The 21,575-nt window shown below is 39.6% G+C and overlaps 1 protein-coding gene across 1 annotated transcript; it reads right to left on the reverse strand.

Moving 5' to 3' along the window:
- Positions 1 to 448: 448 nt before the first annotated feature.
- LOC133832934 (uncharacterized) lies at positions 449 to 1,242 on the reverse strand. Its single transcript, XM_062263207.1, has 2 exons — positions 811 to 1,242; positions 449 to 733 (listed from the first exon to the last, which is right to left on the reverse strand). Exons 1-2 carry the CDS (start codon positions 1,240 to 1,242, stop codon positions 449 to 451), a joined length of 717 nt encoding a protein of 238 aa, XP_062119191.1.
- Between the last annotated feature and the right edge of the window lie 20,333 nt (positions 1,243 to 21,575).

A 21,575-nucleotide genomic window follows, 5' to 3' on the forward strand; every position in this document is an offset into this window, starting at 1 on the left:
AAAAGGAAAAAAGCTGCCCATGCAGCAATTAAAGATAACAATTGTCTTTATATCTTGACCCGTAGGTCGTATATTTAAAAGTTAAAATTAAAAGAGAAATAAGCTAAGAGGCAGGAGGGTCTTGAGGAGTCACCTGGTTGACAGCAGTTTCAGCTTCATTCTCCACGCCGTCAATCCCCATTGCTAAGGAAATTTCTAGGGAAGCAGGAATTTTAGCTCTTTCTTCTTCCTCCAGGCGAATAGTGCACCGGGTTATTTGAGTTTGTCTCAAGCACTCAGACAGATAGCTGAATTCGGCCTCAGGATTATGCTTCCAGAACTCATAGAAACAAAGGTGGCTGGCTTCCCTATACTTCTCCAAGTTTTGGGCATTGGTCTCCTCGAGCTTCTTGATGCGCCCCTCCAGATCCTCAGTCTCTTTCCTGCTCGCTATCAGCTCGACCTTAAGCTATTTGGCCTCTTGGTAGTTGAGCTTACCGCACTCCCTGAACTTCTCTTTGTCTTCGTTAGATTTGGTTAGGGCAGTCCGACACTCCAACAACTCTTCGGTCAGCTGGGCTTTCTGCTCGCGCAGTTCATTGTTCTGGTTGGTCAGTTCTGCATTTTTCTTGAGCAGTTCAGCATTCTTCCCCTTGAGCACCTTCATCGCCTCAGTGTGCCTGGTGTCTAAGTCCTTGGTCTGGGTAACCAAGGTCCTCGTGCGGCGCCAACCAGCAGTGATAGTCAGCAATCCCTGCGATCAGATAAAAAAGGTAAGATGACGGCAGAAATGGACAAAGTAAAATGACTCAGCAATAGAAAACAACTTACACTGGCTATCTCGTTCAACCCTCGGTTTATTATTTGGTCGGCCTCCATGGAGTTGGTGCCGACGATGGCCTCTTGTCTGCGTTTGTGCTTGGAGAGTTTGTATATTCTCTCCCTGGCCGAACTGACCACAGTGATGGTCAGGGTGTCTTCGGGTTGAGTGTGGCATGGATGGTCGGTAGGCGCTGGAGGAGTAGAGTTCTGGTTGACCGGTGCCGTTGGAGATGGCTGGTCAAGTGGAGAAGGAGGTGGCATTGTTTCCTTTGTAGGAGGTGGCGTGGTTTCCTTCGAAGGAGCAGCTGCTGAAGGACCCTCAGTCTGGGCCTTCTTTGAAGCAGCTTTGCTGCTTTCTCCGCGGACCCTCTTGCTGTCTTTCTTCCTGCTCGAGGGAGTAGCAACGGCGGTGTAATGATCGAACATATCTTCAGATGACATATCTGCAAGTAAGGAAACATCGCGATCAGTTAGACAATAAGCATAGATGGAACTGAAAGTAAAGACAAGGAAATTATAAGTGAAGTACTCGTGCTATAACTATTGCTCGCTATATTACTTATTGAACTACTGCTACACTCACTCACTGCCTGGAAGAAATCTGAATTTAAATTGGGAGTATACTTAAAGTTTCCGTCCCCGTCTAATAAATGACAGGGAATGTGCAAACTGTCTAAGAATGAGAAGACAGTACCGTTCTCATCTGAAAACTCGTCGATGGGTACAAAGGGTTTGGAAGCTTTCTTTTTTCCATTTCCCAAAGGGGCAGGGGGAGCAGCTGCTTGCCAGGTGCTAGAGGGTTCCCTGATTGTCACTCTAGTTGGTCTCCTTCTTGGAGGTTGCGACACGTCTGGGTGCTGCTCGAGAATTTCTCCACCAGTGGCACTCCCCGCCGTTGACTCCCTCACGTCCTGGTGAGGTGCCAGAAGCCCGACCAGCCTTAGGTTGGCTTCAGTGACCAGCTGTTTGACACTTTTCTCTACGTCAGTCATGCTGGCCAATAGTGCTGCTCGGACCTCCATTTCTGGAGTAGGAGCCGGTCGCAGCCATGGACCTGAAATGTGCTAATCTTCTAAAGGGAATGCAGTTTAAATACAAGGAAAATAAATGACCAGAAAAACGAAGAGGTTGCATCCTTGGGTGAAGGCTAGGTTGTTAGCGACCAGGTCAGTAGTCAAAAAGTACTCTTGGTGGTACTTTCCTACATTAGACTTGCAGGTAGTCTTACTCAGGAAGGTACGGTTCGTTTCCTGGTGGCAGAGATGAAAGAACCCCGTGCTGTCATGGTTGGGATTAGATTTGAGATCGAACAGGTTGTTGATCTTGTGAGGCGAATGGACAGGCCATTTTTTATGGCTGTAAAGGATATAGAGTGCGGAAAACATTCTATACCCGTTCGGGGTTATTTGGAAAGGAGTGACCCCGAAGTAATTGGCCACTCCCTGGAAGTAAGGATGAAGAGGCAGGATTGCTCCTGCCTCAATGTGATACCCTGACCAGGCGCTGAAGGCGCCACCAGGCAGGTTTGCTCATTGGTCGATGGTAGGAAGGAATAAGGGAACCCCAGAAAGTCCGTACTCTCTAAGGAGATTATTTACCATCCTAGCAGTGATTGTGCTAGGGGGAGCAAGGTACCATTAGACGTCTGGTTGAATGGAATTGCGGAGACGGGCTTGTGTTTGGATTTCAGGATTAGTGGTTTCAGCTCTACCACTGGTCGAACGAATCTCAGCCCGAGGAGCAGGCTGATTTTCAGAAGGTTTTGATGGTTTCTTTTTCTGGGCAGTGGATTTTACTCTACCCATTTGAGATGGACTGGAAGGAGGTCTGTTGGGTGGAATTCGAGAAAAAGGGATTTCTGGGATGAGTAGCGACGACTGTTCTTCGTCCACGAGCAGTTGCGCGAGCAGGTTGTCATCAATTGGCCTATCACCTCCCCACGGATCTTGCATGAAAATCTGCGAACAGAGAAGGGGAGATGAGAATCTACGGCCTAAAAACTTGTGTTAAAAGTTGGAATAACGTTGCTCGCGTATAAAAGTTAAGCTTTTATACGACCAGCAGTATTCTAGCAAAAACACTATGTTTCATACGAGCAGTTTGGAAAACGGATAAAAAAGCAGAAGTAAAAAGTTTTTCAGGAAAATCTCTTTCGATTCTGAAGGGGCGGGAAAAACCCAGTTTTTCTACATGCTTAAAAATTGAATTTTTACTTCGATTTTACGCCCTATACTCATGATCCTAACTACCAAACTAATTCCTAACCCCAGCAAAGTGTTATTTTCCTACCATATTTAGCACATATCAACATACCCATTTACCCCGAAATCTTTTTGCAAGAACCGGCAGAGATATTCAAGAACTCAGAAATCAAAAATGAAAGAAAACACAGGCATTGCACGGCACAACGTAACAGAAAAAAAAAATCGATTAGAAGACTTACTTGGATGAAGGATCGAGAAGATTTCAGAAAATCGGAAAGGTCCACTGTGGATCAACGAACTTTTCTGGGCTTAGTTTTGTTTTGTTCTTCAGAGTTCTTGAAGGAAAATGGATCGGTAAAAGGTAAAAAATGAAAAGGATGGGTTATTTATATTGATCGTGGCACTGCAAAAGAGGTAATCATGGAATTACTTAGGCATGGGGAAGCACAATAGCCATAAGACAACTTTTGGGAAACTTAAAAGACATGATAGGTTGCCTTTTTCGAGAAGGCATGGGCGGCCCTGACAGATTTGGTGGGGTATGAGAAGGGTCAGTCTCTTAAGTTTACTTTATGCTGGTCACAGTAAAATAAACTTGGGAGGGGGGGGGGGGGCAAATGTTTACCCAAAAATGACTCCTGATAACGTGGCAAGAATTTATTACATGTGGTTAGTACGTGGCATCGTCAAAGCGAAGGAGTGTTGTTCGCCTATCGACCAAGTGTTTCTTGCCTCATCAAATCTCGCGTTTAGATGCGACCAGTCTGGTCGCATATCCTCCAAAAGATGGTAATTTTCCTAAGGCTTGTGAAACTCAAGAACCCTAGTTCTTTGATCACGACACTGGGCTTCAACTTCAATAAGAACACTAAGTGGATGTAAGTTATTACCACACAGTTGGGGCCGAACCACTATAAATCATTTGTGTCACCATCTTCCCATTTGATTTCATTACCACGTCAGCGTCATGTATATAATTTAAAATTAAAAATATATATTTCTTATAAAAAATGTAAAAAAATCTTTCTTCTTTTTAATTCTTAAAAGATTAATTTTTTGTTGAATAAATTCTAAAAAGATTAATTAAAAATAAAAACTTCTAAAAATTTTATTTGATTAATCTAATAAGAATTTATTTAAAAAAATGAAAATCTTGATTTTGAAGGCCCCATCGAGCTGGCATCAAGCAACATCGAACCACGTCGATTTTTTGCAGATTTCAAAGTTTCAGATCTGAAAAAAATCGCAAAAAAAACTAAAAAATCATGCCCAGATTTGTTTGAAATGCAATATTTTAGTGTTCTAAGTAAGGAATACTTGCTATTACATTGAGTTCTCTTATATTTTACCTTATCCATGAATTTTTTTCTAGAGAGAGAGCTGAGAGGAATGGGTTGAAGAAGAGAGAGGGAAGAAAGTATGCACATTTTTCCCACGGGGATGGGGCCCCGTGGGGACCTGCCCCTAATGGGGCGAGGAATCCTCGTCTAAATAGGGAACGGGGCGGGGACGGGGATAGCACTCCCCGCCCCGACGGGGCCCCGTTTGAACTTTTATATATTTTTGTAATATTTTATATGTATTTTATATCTTTCTTTATGTATTTTGTAGTATAGTAGTAACTTTTTTAATGTTTTAAATTTTATTTAGGATAATGTTTAATATTTTAAATAATAAATATTGTACAATATTTTAATTTACATGTAATTTACGATTTTAATTTTAAAATTTTAATTTAACATTTATTTTTTAAATAAATGGGTTCCCCATTCCTGGGAATTAACGGGGATGGGGCGGAGACGGAGATTAGAAATATAAATGAGGACGAGGACGGGGGAGAACTCCCTGACAATTTCCCGCCATGTGTGCATGATTAGAAGAGAGAAGAGGAAGTAGATGTAAAAATTATAGAAGGAATATTTTGGGTATTGTAAAAAAAATTGACATTTTTTTTGAAATAATTAGAAGACGTAGCATTTTTTTTAATTTAAGATACCTTATTAAGCATAAAAACTCAAAATTCCCTTTTATGTAAACGTGATCAATCTCATTAATATTAGATATAAAAACCCACCATCAGATTCAGGTACGTATATACATGTATATTTATATATTTATACAATATGATATATGACGATGTATTTCGAGCCGGCCAACATGTCTTGGTGTTCAATGCACATTAATTTCGAAAGATTAATATATATAGGAGGGACCATGTTATTCTGTTAATTATGTCATAATCTGTTTTCCATTTTCTTATTCTGTTATATATACATATTTATATGGGGCTTACACTCTTTTGCACGTAACGTAAAGAAGACCCAATCCCCCACTGATCACGTCATGGGGAGGGGATCAAATCAACACAACACTATTTCAAATTGTAATAATGTAAAACCCTATTATATTATTATGACCCCTACTTAATTTGGTTGCATATATATTATTTACAAATATATTAACAAATTAATTATACCCATTTTAATCATCAACTTGATTCTAGCTAGCACATTTTATTCAAAAATAAATAATTAGGGCTTGCAGCTCATCCTAGTGCACATCTAGTGACAAAAAAAACTGGATTTAGACAGAATCTTCTAGCTTTTTTAAACTCATTTCAAGTGTTTCAACTGCCATTATTCAATCTTTGACAGAGAATTGATTGTTTGGTAACACACTGATTCTTTTCCAAGTTAGAAAGTTACCTATATATATGTATATATATATACACGTTCTGAACCATACACATGTGCCCACCAACCAATAACGATAGTGTATCATCATTTATGAAAGAAAATTAGTCAAATTAATGTTTGAAAAATAGTAGGGTTTTGCCTTTGTTTTTGGACCCTATATTTTGAATGTAGAATACTATTTCTTAATTTAATTTGATTGACCAACGTTTTTAGAATAATAAATTCCATTAGTACATGTATTCACTTCGTTTTTAGTCCTTTCTGTAATAAAAATGAATATTATTAAGTAATAGAGAAGATCTTCACTACTTTGATGACCTCACTATACTAGCTATATGGCGCTCGTGAGTCTCGTGTTCCCTAACTAACGAACTACCAACCCCTCCTAAAACAAATAGTTTAAATATATTACCATATCTAATTCAATTACCACAAGTAATGGTTCTGGAATAGAGCTAGAGAAATGTGCCCATTTTTAATTTTTTCTTTGAAAAAGGAAACAACTTTATTAATAAAGAGGCAAATCTTAACTACCAAAAATACATATAAAGACTAATCTCAATCAACAAAAATGCAACTCAAACCTAAAGCATATGAACACTTAACTTTATTATAGTATTGAACCACTAGAATCCTCTTATAGAGAATAATGACAAAGACCATCATGACAAAGTGATCCCACTACAACAAGAAGGGATTTCGCTGCTAATAACCATTAAAGTTGCTCCTGATATATATTAAGAGCGACATGTTGTCCCTAATAAAATGTGCCTAATAGTGTACATTAGGGACGACTAATGAGTCGCCCCTAATATTGTTACTGGATCACCCCTAAAAGTTGAGATGCCGCTCCAAAAATTTTCACATGTGGCATAACTTTTTGTCGATGTGTCACCCTTGATATGTCATCAGTCGTCCCTGATACTTTTTTATTAGGGGCGATTATAAAAAAATAATAAAATTATTTTAATAATTAAAAAATTATTACTTAAAATTTAAATAATTGAAAACAAATATATTAAAAATGAAAATATTATATTAAATATTCAAATTAATTAATTAAGATAACAAATATCCATGTTGTTAATATAATGTAACAATAATATAAACCTAGTCTCCTAAACTAGCTGCCTCGTCCTTCATATTGTCTTCTTGTTGTGGTTGTTGTGGCTGCGACGGAGACATCGGCCAAGGATATTGGGGAGGTAATGTGGACGATCTTGCTCTATACATGTAGGGATACAACAACTGCGACGACGGTGGAATCAGCCATAGATAAGGTGATGGTGTTGCTCCGTACATGTATGGAGGTGCCATATGTCCGTACATGGAAGGATAGGCTGGAGCTGGAGGTTGAGAAGGCGAAACTTCAGAAATATTGTCGCTATTAGACATAGGCAGCATCTGAACGTTTGGTGGACGAAATGAAGGTGGAACAAATTGAGACAAGAAATTAACTTTGTTAGTCAAATTCTGTAGCTTATTCTCCAATTTTTCTATATGTTCTGATGAACGTTGAGGAGGAGCTTGAGACTTGCTGAAGTGAGAGTGATGGGTAGATGATGACCCCGACCCCTTCAATTTGTAGCACACTCCTCGCTCGTGTCCACACCTTTGGCCCACTATGTGATAATAACCATCCTATCATATATATGATATCTTACAAGGTCTTATTTTATAATGTTTAAGATTAAATGTTTTTTAATAATTAAAAGATCATTTATTAAGAATGTTATTATAGTTATGATTATTGTTCATTTATATTTTAATTATTGTTTAATTAAAATTAATTATAGGTAATTATTTCCATTATTAGTTTTCAAATTTGTCAAGATTTTTCATAATTAGTTTTTTTTTAATTATCAAACTTATTTTTTCTTATTTCAAATTAATGTTAAATTTATGAATAATCGTTTTTAAATTTTTTTTTAATAAAATTATTTATTAATAATTTTGTATTTTTTAAAAGCTTAATTTAATTCTTAATATATATTTTTTATTTTAATTAATTAATAATGATAAACTCAAATTAAAAAGTTATCTATCATCAATTAATTATTTATCTAATTTTTTAATTTATTTTAAAATTATTAAATTTGTTAATGTTAAATTAAATTACAATTTCTCCTAACTCTATTGAGATTTTGACAACATCACAGCTACATTTTAACCTATCCCAAAAATTTTAAACCTTGCAAATGACACTCAGAAAATTCCAGAACATACACAATATACATATTATTAATCAAGTTTAAACACTAACACATTATATATTTTCCTACTCTATTAATTAAAATAATTAAGTAATATAATAAAACTAAATAAATACCTTGATGCCACAAAATTAGAGATATATACAATAGTCACAAATTTTCAAAAGGGTACTCCTTCAATTTCTTCACAAATATAATAAACATAGTTATAAAAATAATATAAATAAATAAAAACTAAATATATATAGACACACGACACAGACATTATATATATATTTATAGTTTATTTATTTATTTTATAAATATATATGTATATACATTGTAACACCCTGGATACCCCAAGACCATTACGGTGAACCGTAAATCTAACTCGCTACCCAAGTTCTTTGGTTAAAAATGTGTTTCTAGATGTGATTAACAAGTTAAGGTGGAAAATCAATCAAAAGGAAATGATATAATTTATTTAAAACGTAAAACTGTTCATGGGCCCACAAAAACGTTTACAAGTTATTTACAACTCAAAATAGTCATTACAATTTCAAATATACAAACCCACCGACCTAAGCGTGAAAAATATGGTAAACCCCCTAGGTCCTATGAGAACTTCTTGGCCGTGGTGGTCAATCGGCCGCATATGTACACAGCACCACCTAAGCTCCCCACTCAAGGCTGGGTGAGCTTTTCTTTCCCTTTACTTGCACCACACAGCACCCATGAGCCAAGGCCCAGCAAGAAAACACAATATTGCATGAATATAATATTAACAATGAACATAATAATCATTCAGGACTCTCAGTCCAAAATAAAGGAGGGACAGTTGAAAAGTCACTAAGGTGGGTTCTGTTCCCTTTAGCCATGTGACGATAGGGTCACCTGGGCTTTACAAATAAGTGACCCTTTCACTAGCTTATCGAGAAAGGTGTTCGATGAACTAGTCACCAATATAACCTATCGTATGACCATAGAGTCATAACCATGGGATTCTACTCTCAGCCATGTGACAAGCAGTCACCTAGGCCTTAGGCCCTGGCTCTGAGTAACTAGTCCTAAACTAGCCAAGCGCTTATAAGTTTCATCGACCTTAGGGTTGGTCCAGCATTAATGCTCCTAGATTCATTCAATGCTGATATCGATTAGATCTAATCTTTAATCGGCCCTGCGTTCAGGATGCTTATGCTGTTTCTGACTCTCAGGTCACTAATACGCGACCAATGCCGACCCTGACTAATCAGTGCCATACACAAATAAGCAAGATTTGCTAAGCATTTAATATGCAATCAATGTCCACATTCTATAACCAACATGCCTCAACACAATCACGTATGTCATATATACATGGTGCAATTTTCTTACCTTCGATTCAAGCGAGAGTTAATATACGAACGACCCTTGAGAACGATCAACCTTTAAATTCCTTAGCGGTCACCTAGTCATAACCAAATATGGAACACCATCAATAAAATGGATAACAAAGGTTGCCGAACCAAGATCTAGCCTCCTGGACATCGAATCCCACTAATCCAGGTAGTAGGAGCGATCCCGAGGCCTAAAACTGAGTTCCTATGATCAAAACACACAATTGGCCTCAAAACCCTACCTGAGTCGTGGCCATAGAAGCTTGAGCCGCGACCCTCAGCCACACCAGGAGCAAGGGCCGCGACACCCAAGAACAGGGCCGCGACCCCCATCCGGGAACCAGCCATAACTCCGATTTTCTTCATTTGAAACCTTCCAAAAACATACCTAAACACTTCCAAATCCAAAAATCAAAATTCCCAAACTTCTCAATGATCCAAAATCATCAAATCCTGATGCTCAAATGAATAAAAAACTCAACGATTCACAAAATCCAATTCAAAGCTTAGAAACTCTAAAAACTTAAAAACTTAGATTACTTTTGATTGTGTTGTTTCTCGTTAAATCCTTCAGTCAAGAAGCTTCTAATCTTTCCTAGGATTGCTATGCCTCGATCCTCGCTTGATTCCGACTCCTAGAACTCAAGATTTCTTCGAAATTTCCACGAACGTCACAAAAGTTAACAGGAGAGAGAAAAATGTGTTTTAGACGTACTGTTCTATCTGACGAACTACTTCAGGCTTAAGTAACCTCAAATAAAACCTAATACTCGGGGTCCCAAAAACACCCCTGGGGACATAATAGTCAAAACTCCCAGAATTTCCTCCTGATTTCAACAACTCCCAATTTATCATCAAATAAATATTTCCATTATCTAATATCCCAATAAATGACATCGTTATGATAAAATCGCTAATTTGCAATATAAGACCATCTCATGCCGAATAGTTCGAATATATCTCTATAATAATGAGATCTCATCCATAATTCACAATATGCACCAAAATACACAAATATGCCCTCAATGGGCCAAATTACCAAAACACCCTAACAATCAAATGTGGACCCACATGCATGCATTTAACATCATATTATGATATAGTTCACATAAACATATATATAATCATTTAATGACATAATTAAACAATTTTGGCCCTCCCGGCCTACTAATCCAGCCATTAAACCGCATTAGGGATTTCGAGGCATTACATACATAAACTATAAATATATATTTATAAAATAAAAAATAAACTATAAATATATATAAATATACATACACACGGCAAACATTATACACATATATTTGTAAGGGAGAGACCCCTATTGTGGTTCACACTTTATTTTCCTTAATGCCATGAGGTGCACGCGAAATAAATTTTATAATTGTTTGCTGATGTTTAAGAATGAAATAGTATAGACGTATCATGTCTTTTTTTTTCCTGATAAAACTAAATGATATTTTTTTTCTAAAAGAAATAAGACTACTTTATAAAAGTAATGATATTTATTCAAAGTATTTTTTCAACTTACAATGATTTTTAAACTGTTTTTTTATTCAAAGTAACGCCTACAGTAGCTCTACAATTGTTTCTTGTTGAGTTGTGATCAAGTGTTAAACACAGACCATTGGTCTCCATTCTCTTTTTTATTTCATCATATAAAGCTCCAATCAAATTCTTATTACCTTTCTTACTACCATATCTCTTCTATATAAAGAGTACCTAAATAACGGAAATTTTTAGTTTTAACGTTTTTTCCGTTAATTTTAACGGAATATTCTTATACTTAACATGATATTCTTATATTTAACGGTAGATTGTAAACATAATAATTAAAATAAGATATTTTTGAGATATTTTACAATGATAATTATTTAAAAATAATAAAACTATACATTTTATAACTTAAATAAAATTTAATTAAACTTAAACTTAATATTATATTAAACATATAATATATAATTCATAATCAAATTCAAAAACTAGACCAAACATAAACTTAAACAAAACTAAATAAATAAATAAATTAATTAAAATATGATATTTTTAAGAAAAATGAAAAGCCAAGATGGCTGACCCCGTGGGAAAAAGAAACCCCGAAAAGAAGGCACATCCTGTTCCAAAAACTGGGGCTAACCTAGGGCAATTCCCTAGGAAATAACAAATGCATCTTGTCCCAGGACGGGATCATCCGATCGATCCACAGGGGAAGCGCCCGCAGGGTATCAGGCCTCGGAATGTCCCTAGACAGACCGAATGGGAACGACGTTTCCATCCCAGAGCCTCTGTGAATAAAGATAATAGAGAACACAAGTGCGAGGATGATCTGGAAGCCATCAGTTCTGGAGACGATACTTCCCGGGTAGACTTGCGCGACGACCTTAATGCACGAAAGGAACTGACCCGCAAGGAAAAGATTTTCCCCTGAGAGGGCGAATTTAGGAATAACCTCAACGACAGGAGGAACAAGAGAGTTCCCTTGGATGATGGAATGGCCAAACAGGTCATGGAACAGTTGGCCGCGTTAAAGAAGGTCACAGACCGCTTGGTCCAGAAACAAGAAGGGGGAGGCTTCGATTCCGAAGAGGAGGAAAAAGAGCCATGCGCTAAACACATCCTGGATGTGGTACTGCCAAAAGGGTTAAAAATGCTGAACCTACCCGCCTACACCAGGAACGCAGACCCCAGGGACCATTTGTCCCGCTACAACCGCTTGATGATTGTAGCTCACGTCTGCGACAACGGAAAATGCTTGTGTTTCTCGATCACTCTGGCCGGACCCGCAGAACAATGGTGGAAGAGACTTAAACCAGGATCAATCCTATAACGCCCTACCTCCTTAGAGTCGTTACTAAGTGAGTTTAAATCGTGCAATTAACTTGCTAATTGAGGTTTTAAGGCAAAAGTGTGATTAAACCATAAACCAAGTCTTATAATTTGCAAATAATTCCATTCATTGAAAAAAAAAACATAAAGCATTTGACATTTGGGATCCCAAAATACTGTTTAGAAATATTTACAACTCGAAAATATAACTAAAGTCGGCTAAACAACAAAATCTAGGTTTAGTACTCATAACTCTACAAAATAGAGTTATTTTACCACATTTTATAAGCCAATTGTTGCTTAGTTCTTGAGTTTTAAATTAATTTATCAATTTTTTAAGTAATTTTGAATTTATTAGTTTTATTTTGATTTTATGTATTTTTATTTATTTTTTGTATTTATTTTGTTTAATTATGTTGTTACTAATTTATGTGTGTTTAATTTCTTTATGTAGGTGTATTTTTTGGGGCAAATGAAATGTTGATAAAATGTTGGTATAAAGAAATGAAGAAATCAAGCCCAAAATGAAATGCTCAATCCAATTCTTGACAATGCCATGTCATCAATCCATGTGCTTCTTTCTCCACCATTGGATTTGTAACTATAGGAAAAGATGACAATTTTGAGCATGAATCCATCTGCTTTTTTTTTTTAGACCAATAGGAGTGTTATCCTTTACCAAAGAATTTATCTATAAATAGGAGTCTCATTTCACCATTTCAAGCACACCTTCTCTTACACCACTTCTTCTATCTCTCTATTCTCTCCATCCTTTTTTTTTTTCTTAGATTAGTTTTTTATGTATTTTTAGAGGAATAATTTGGAGGCTCCTCCTCCAAATTTTCCAGCCTCCAAATTATTCCTATTTATGTTGTAATTTTTATTTTGTTTTTGATAGTTATGGGTTTCTAATCCACTTAAAATTATTAAGGTGGAGGATGAACCAAGATATAACTATATAGTGTTTATTTTATGTTGACCTCCCAAAATGAGCAATAAAATTTATGATTTTTCTTCTTCTAAATATTTCTTTCATCTATAATATCATGTACTTTAGATTGTTAGAACATATTTTACTTGGTTCTTAATTGTGCAAAAGCATAGTATTCTTTGATTAAGATGTGTCATTAAATTGTTCACATCCAATGCTTAGAACAAAAATACTATATTTTGCTTTAGAAATAACATTATTTGATTTTTTTGTAGTTTCATTAAATTGATTCACAACTAATGCTTTGAAGTTATACTATTGAAGTGAAGGAAAATCTATATTTTTGAATTAAAGAGAGCTTAAAGGAAGTATAATGTTTTGGAAAAGGTAATTAGATTGATTTCAATTATCACTAAAAATTGGGAAGTCAACATATTAATAAATATTATTATTTATATTTTGTGGATTCTAAAATCTTAATAATTTTATAAATAACTATTAAAAACAAATCTTTTTAGTTTATTTATTTTAATTTTTTTTTAGTATTTTCTTTCTTTATTTTAAAACAAAACACATCAATCTTTGGAACTAGGTTAGAAATTTATTTCATTTTGGTAAAAATAGTTTTCTCTTTTGATTTAAGTCAACTCCTTTGGGTTCGACCTCGTGCTTACACGAACACTATTCTATAAATACGATTCGTGCGCTTGCGAGTAGAAATTTTTAAAACATACCCGTTTTGGGTCCATCAAGTACAACCATCTCCCAAAACACCCTTGGCTGTGGCAGTCAGGCAGGCCAAACATGTACGTGCCGCTTCACGTTCTCCGTACTCATGGTTGGTCGACTTTCCCCTTGCCTTTACCTGCACCATAGAGCACCCGTGAGCCGAAGCCCAGCAAGAAAACCCTCACAAGTAGTTAACATATACATATTTATCATTCAACATATATTCAAGCGGCCAATAGGCTAAACACATACGTCCATGACATCCCAGGTGCTTTACCAGGCCCTGGGTTCGCGGTCTACACTGTAAGGATATCCCAGGTATCCTATAGGGTCACGCCCTGGCAACTCAAAATCCGCGTGCTAAGCGCTGCTCCTGGCCCTTTGCCATTCTCGGCCTTGCTGCTCTCGGCCTTCGCCGTTCCCGGCCTTTACCGTTCTCGACCCTCGCCGTTCCCGGCTCCTGCCGTTCATTCTCATATATGCACATATAGCATAATAAAGCAAATACTTAAACATGAATAAACTCAATCAAAGGGCTACACCCTGCAACACAATCATATAGGGTCGTGCCCTGCAACACAGCTCTACGGGTACAACAGTTTTCTTACCTGTGTCCCGAGCTATTCGCACACCGCGTCACGAGCACAGTCCCCTAACCCGAGCCTTGAAGAAATCCTAGTCACAACGCATGAACAATAATCAACCATCACGTTCTAATCCATTAAATAGTTTCGAGTCATAATTCTAACCTCTAGGACCTTGGTTTCTACCAAACAGGGTAGTAGAAACCTTCCTAAGCCTTAATGTTCAAGTTCCCGAGCTAAAAACCCTCATTTTGCAAAAAATCCACATTTGGGCCGCGACTCAGCCTCCCTTAAGTGTCGCGACGTGCCCTAAGACTGAGGCAAAACTGCCACACATCTGCCAGCCTAGGGCCGCGGCGCCTGGGAAATTTCCTGAAGCCCCACTAGCCTATAACTTAAGCGGGCCGCGACGCTGATGAACAAGGCCGCGACTCAACCCCGAAACCCAGAAATTCTGTGCAATTTTCACAACCTAACTCCCCTGGAAATCATCCCAAACACACCCCAACAACAGAATTGAGTCCCATAATCATCCTAATACACTTTAAGCAGCACATAAGCCCAGAAAAACCAACCAAAATCCTACTATAACTCAAGTTCAATTATCTAAACTTTAACCCTTCAAACTTCAGCAAAATAGAGGAAAATTAAACAGAATTCAAGCTTAAATCCTTACCTCAAGAATGGTTTCGACCCTCAGTTGTTTATAATTTGATCCAAGCTTTGATTTCCCCAACTCTCAGCCTTAAAGTCAAAGCTTTCTTCTCCAAAAATCTCAATCCACCAAGAGAGAGTGAGAACCGAATGGGAGAGAGAGCTAAAAGAGTTATCTGATTTTTACTTCCTTCTTTTTCTTCCAGAATATGCCTAGAAACTAAGGATAACCCCAGCTGCCTAACATAAGCCCATCCTATAACCAAAATGACCAAATAACCCTTTAACTTGCCCCTAATCCTTTAATAACCCAAGGGTATTTCAGTCATTTTCCATACCCCGCTAAGTCCCCGAATAGTCTAATAAATCCTTAGTAATCCCGACATATCCCAACCATTACTTAACTACTACCCGCTATTAAATAATTCCCGAACACATTATAATATCCCTGAAATACCCCTAAGCTCCTCCCGAACTGGGTATTTGACCCTGTTGTGACTTTCTAGCTAAATTGCTCCCTAGGACTGTCTCAGATCGTGCATCACAAATATATCATCAATATATCACAAATATCACATATATTGCATTTATGCCCTCAACGGGCTAAAATTACAAACATGCCCCTAATAACCAAACGGGGCCCACATGCATATTTAATTCACCTAAACATGCATTACTAGTCACTTACTCATCAAATTCACATATAATGACAATAAATCACTTATTGCCCTCCAAGCACGCTAATCAAGGCCTCAAGCCTTATTAGTAAATTTGGGACGCTACAAATCCAATCCTAGAATCGACATTCCGTAAAAAATTTGTGACCGCCATGAAGATGGACATGCAGATCAGTGAACTGGCCAATGTCAAGAACCATCCCACAGAAACCCCCAGGGCTTATATCCAACGCTTTACAGAGGAAGCCTAAAAAACCAAGGTGGATGACGGACAATGCCTGGTGGCTCTCCAGTCCGGGAACAGAGCTGGATCTCCTCTCTGAGACGATACGCAGCGCAGCAAGGCGGCCACCCTGGAAGAATTCATTAGGAGGGCACAAGGTTTTATCAAATGGGAGGAGGCCTAAATCCAAGCTTTTGGGTGGCAGCCAAAAACCCAGTCGAGTGCCCAGACCTTTCCCGGATACAGGGTGTAGTATAACGCAAATCATTATTCGAAACCCCCAGCAGCGCCCAGATCTGCTGGTATCCATGGGATGACATTCGTGACCCCGACAGTCTATGGTCCCACTTCAACGGGGTATGCACCGGCTCAATCTGCCTCATTCTCCGAGAACAGCATGGCGTCAGTCGGGTACAGCGCTGCTCCCAGCGGAGCTCAACCATCTCAAGTCGGGGGAACGAAGGCGAGCGTAAACCTTTCCTGGGGAAAGAGATCAGGCAAAGGGCAGAACCGGTCCGAACCCTCCAAAAAGGGGGTTACGAGCCCTAATACACACAATATACCAACTTGGTGGACAACAGGGAGAATATATACATGGCGACGGGCAGTACGGTCCATTACCAGAAGCCAGCCCCCATGTTCAAAGGGGGAAAGAAGTCGAGATACACTAGCAAGAGGTGTCCATATGACAAGGACGTGGGTCATACAACTGAAGAGTGTCTTCAACTAAAGGACGAGATTGAAAATCTGATCAAGTTGGGTCAGAATGCCAGTGGGTGTTCTGGGACTGCCAGCAGCTCCTGGACAACCTACAGCCCTGGATGCACCTGGATCGTATCGACCTCCCCAGGGAGGGTACGCTATAGGTTCGGGAGCACAATGTGATAGCCAGTATCCCGTGATCCGTAGGGGGAAAGACCGGGTAAAGCTATGCAATCCCACACTGCCTGGGGAAGGTCAAGTGTGATGATTCTAAGACTGTGTAGGTATGGGACTACACAGTTGAAGAGGCCCTAAATGGATTGATGGGTACTACCTATATCAGCAAGATGCATCTTCTTTTCGGCAGCCCATCACTTGAGAACTCCAAAGTTAAGCATGCTTGACCTGGAGTAATCTCGAGATGGGTGACCTCCTGGGAAGTTTTCTCAAGAAGCATGTGAGTGAGGACAAAGCACGCTGGAAAGACTCGTGTTGGTTTGTAGGGACAGTCGTCATTCTAGGAAGCAGTCATACTATTGTGGGTCCCAGGACAGGCTAAATGCCTTCTACAACATTTCCGTAGTGGTCCCGGCCGTTTGAACCAGGGCCCAACATTCGACCCAGGTTCATGTAGAGTGGTAAAACACTTAGTGAATTTTAAGGAAAAATAGACGAATGAAAAATTGAAATTAGGGTGCATAAGGTAAAATCAATACATAAATACAAACGATAAAAATTGTCTTGGAGGCATCCACGTCCATAAAATTTAATACTTGTTCAAATGAAAAGGAAAGAAGCTAGGATTACAACACGAAGGCCCAAGCCTAGGCTTCGCCCTGATCCAGGACATCCGGAATAGTGTCATCTTGCTCCTCCCCGGTCAAAAGCTCTGCATCAGCTTTTTCCTTAGCCTCAAATTCGGGCTTCTTCATAGCCGAATATGGGTAGACGAGGAGGTTCATGTTTCTGTCCTGGAGTTAGGCCATGTAAATGGCCTCGTCAAAAGTGGCCTCCAGCAAGGCATCAGCCTGCTCCTTCACTTGGTGAGCCTCCTCGCTCTGCTTTATCTCCAACTGAAGCATGCCATCCAAAGCCTGGTTCCGGGACTCAAAGTTTGCTGCCTTCTCCTGCTCCTGGTGAAGTTGGGCCTTAGCTGCCTCCAGAAGGGCCTTGGGCCAGCAAATCTGCAACCAACGGAGCCGTGTCCTGGCCCAGATTAGGCCAAAACGTGGTCTCGGCTACCAGTCGGTCCATGATGGGTTGGGGAGCATTGAAAGCTTCCAGACGGTTGGAAAATTCCACCTTCCGCCGGATGGTCAGGGCCCGATACACCTCATCTCTTTTGTCTCGGCCATCGTCCCAAGCCTGAGACACCATCTTCGTACTCTCCTCCTAGAGGACAAGATCCCCTTCCTCAGGAAGAGCTGGGATGAAGGGAGCCTGGGCGCTTCTAGGAGTTGTTGCGTGATGATTAACCTCTCCCCTGAGGAATGCTCCTCGGCTAAGGCAAGATCCTTGGTCCTGACCCTCTTGGCTCGCTTCGGGGACTTTACGACGGCCGAGCCCGCTGCCTTCTTCTCTGCCCTTCCACCTACAGATGGCTCCTAATCCAAGTTAATAACTTGGAGAGGAGTAGCTTGGGGCGGGATCGTTTCGGCGGGCACTACTGGGGAGGAACTAATAGCTGGAGCCCTTTCAGAAACATCCGAGACTGGCCTGGAACCCCTGAGTACCAGCTCCATGACCTTTTTCTTGGCTGGGCCCTTGGCAGTTTTCTTTGCCAATGCCTTGGCTACGGCTGCCCTAGTCTCGATCAATTCCTTCATCTTGGCCATGGGGTTAGACATTTCCGGATCACCTGAAATAGACAGTCGGAAACTCATCAGCAAAATATACGAATGGGGACGAAAGTCAAAAAACAATAAGGGAAATATTAGTCTAAAGTCCTCTGGGACGAACCCTTATCTAAAGAACGGGCATGACTTAACTCCCCTAGGGCGAAATAATGAATGCGGTCCCCTATGTCATCCAGGTCCAAAAAGTTACCATATTGTAAGAACCTGGACAAATACATGAGGGTTAACGTATCTAAGACAATGGGGAAAGGATGCCCCTCTTCTCTAACGACCCTGATCAGGTAATCTTGGTACATTTGCCTATCCCTAACTAAGTCCTCAAAATGAGGAGTATAAGTTAAAAGCAAAGGCGAGTTACCTTGCCCCGAAATGCTAGCTCTGGGAGCCCCAATATTCGGCTGAGCCCCCTCGATAAGGGCGTCCAACTCTTCAGACGCGGCCCTCTCCGCTTGGTGGGATTGCTCCTTCTTCTTCTTCTTCTCCACGTCTGCCCAGGCCGCGGCCTCTACAGCCTCTGTAACACCCTAGATAACCAAGACCGTTACAATGTATGTTTATAAAGGTGCAAGACTTGCTAATCAAGTCATTTAGTTGAAAATGTGTCACTAAAACCATAGAGCTAGGGTTAAAATATTTTGGTCATAAAAGATAAATTTCATTTAAATAAGCATTTGATACACAGGATCCCAAAAATAGGGTTAAATAACAATTTACAAAATCTCCAAAGGTTATGTACAACCACAAGCCACTCTAATGGAAAAATAAGCATTTTAGGGTCTCCTGTCCCTGTATCATCCCTCGGCCGTGGTGACCAAGCAGCCGACTATGTATATTCTGCCCCCAGAGCTCTCCAAATTAGAGTTGGTCCAGCTTACCCTTGCCTTTACCTGCACCACGTAGCACCCGTGAGCCAAGGTCCAACAAGAAAACCATATACAGAACATAACCAATAACAGTAATCAAACGAATCATAATTCATTAATCAAATACTCAGCAGACCACATCATTCACATAATCAGTGATATCAATCAAGAAACCAACAATCTATCATCGAGATAATTAACATGCCACAATCATCAGATTAACAACAGTAAACATATCATATAATATCCAGGGTGGACACCCTTAGGCCGCACCCTCTATTTATCCCACTGACTCCGGCTCACTTAGGCCGAGCTCAGTGATTATATAATTAACCTCAGCTACCAGTGGTCAAGCCGCGTCCTGTGCACAAATATTAATTCCGGCACTCTTAGGTCGTTTATCTCATGCTCACATGGCATAATACCATCATACAACATTGCATACAAGTATAGGGAACTCTTAGTCCCAACATCACACAACTGAGTGCAGTTTTCTTACCTTTGATTTCGAGTGGAGAAGGTGAACTAGTTCCAAGCACGATCCCTAGCCTCGAGCCTCGGCCACAAACCTAGTCACAAGAGTCATTGATACCTATCAACTTCCAATTAGAAATAAAATACCTAGGGAACAAAAATAGCCTCCAGGACCTCAAAATCTACTAAACCGAGTAGTAGAAATTGTCCCGAGCCCCTAGGTTCGAACCCCCGAGCTCTAACAATACTTAGGACACCTTTAAGCTTGAAACTCCTAGGTGGGTCGCGACTTGGCTCAGCAAGTCACGACTTGGCTCAGCAAGTCACGACTTGCCCCAAATCAGAGAGAAACCTCCTAAGCCAAAGGGGAGGCAGGTCGCGACTTGGCCAAGCAAGTCGCGACGCGCCCCCAAGTCAGAGAGCTCCCATGGCCAGAAGGGCCACATGTGCCATGACGCCCCCAGGCTGGGTCGAGGCGCGCCCTGTGAACCCAGAGAAAACCTGGGTTTTCTCCTTCTTCTCCCAACCAAGAACAATCAAACATACCCAGAATTTTCCCCTCAATTCATCACTAAACCAACCACGAATTTGGACCCATAATCACATATTTTCATCCTATAATTCCCAGCAATATAAACAAACATCAACATCTCAATTCAACCACAAGAATCACAATATAACCACTGAGATTTTCTACTTAAACCATCAGCCAAATTTATCACTAAATCTATACTCAAGAACCTAGAATTCAACTTAAACCATTCAACCAAAACTCAGAAGTTTAGGACAGTAGTCATACCTCAAGTGGAGACCCAATTCTCAGCTGAATCTTCACACCAACACAGCTCCAAAATTTTTGACTTTCCTTTGATTTCCAGCTACAATTCAAGCTTAATTCCCCCTTCAATTTCCTCAAGGATCATAGCCTCAACACTTAACCTAAGCTCTTCTTGAGTCCTTAGCTTGAAGCTCAAATGGAAACAAGAGAAAGAGAGGGATACGTGGGAGAGAAAGAGAAGTGAGCTGAGATTTCTATTTTCCTTCTTTCTTTCCTTAATTGTTCTATACCCTTCTGCCTTAATCTAACATAATGGCTGAACATATCCTTGACTTAGGAAATGACCATTATGCCCTCCCAAACAAAATAACCCTTTAACATATTCTAGGGTTAGAATGGTCATTTATTCCCAATTCCCACTAATTCCTCAAATGTTCCTAATATTTACCACTTAAATCCCATCATACAATTAATCACCAATTATTTATCCAAAGTCTAATAATCTCCAATATATCTCCTAAATTCACGAAAGTACCCTCAGGCTCCCCCGAGCTAGGTATAAATCCCCGCTGTGACTATTATGCCAAACCGCTCACTAGGACCGTCTCGAGCCATATGCTGCAAATATCCACATAATAATGTGGTCCCAATAATTTATCACATATAATCACATTTATGCCCTCAACGGGCCAAAATTATAAATATGCCCCTATAATCTAAACAGGGCCCACATGCATATTAATACTCCTAAACATGCATTTCACATATCCATATAATCATATAAGCATGCTTATCACATAATCATGCATTAAATCACACATAAAACAATTATGCCCTCCTGGCACACTAATCAAGGCCCTTAAGCCTTATTAGTGATTTTGGGTTGTTACAGCCTCGATGTGAACGAGGGCCAACTCCTCCCTCAAGATGGGATCCCTCTCGCACTGCAACCCCCAGAAGCTAGGAGCATCTATCATCTTGTTGGCAGCAAGCATCCCAACCAGTGGAA

The sequence above is a fragment of the Humulus lupulus genome, chromosome 4 (genome assembly GCF_963169125.1).
Source record: "Humulus lupulus chromosome 4, drHumLupu1.1, whole genome shotgun sequence".
In the NCBI taxonomy this organism is placed as follows: Eukaryota; Viridiplantae; Streptophyta; class Magnoliopsida; order Rosales; family Cannabaceae; genus Humulus; species Humulus lupulus.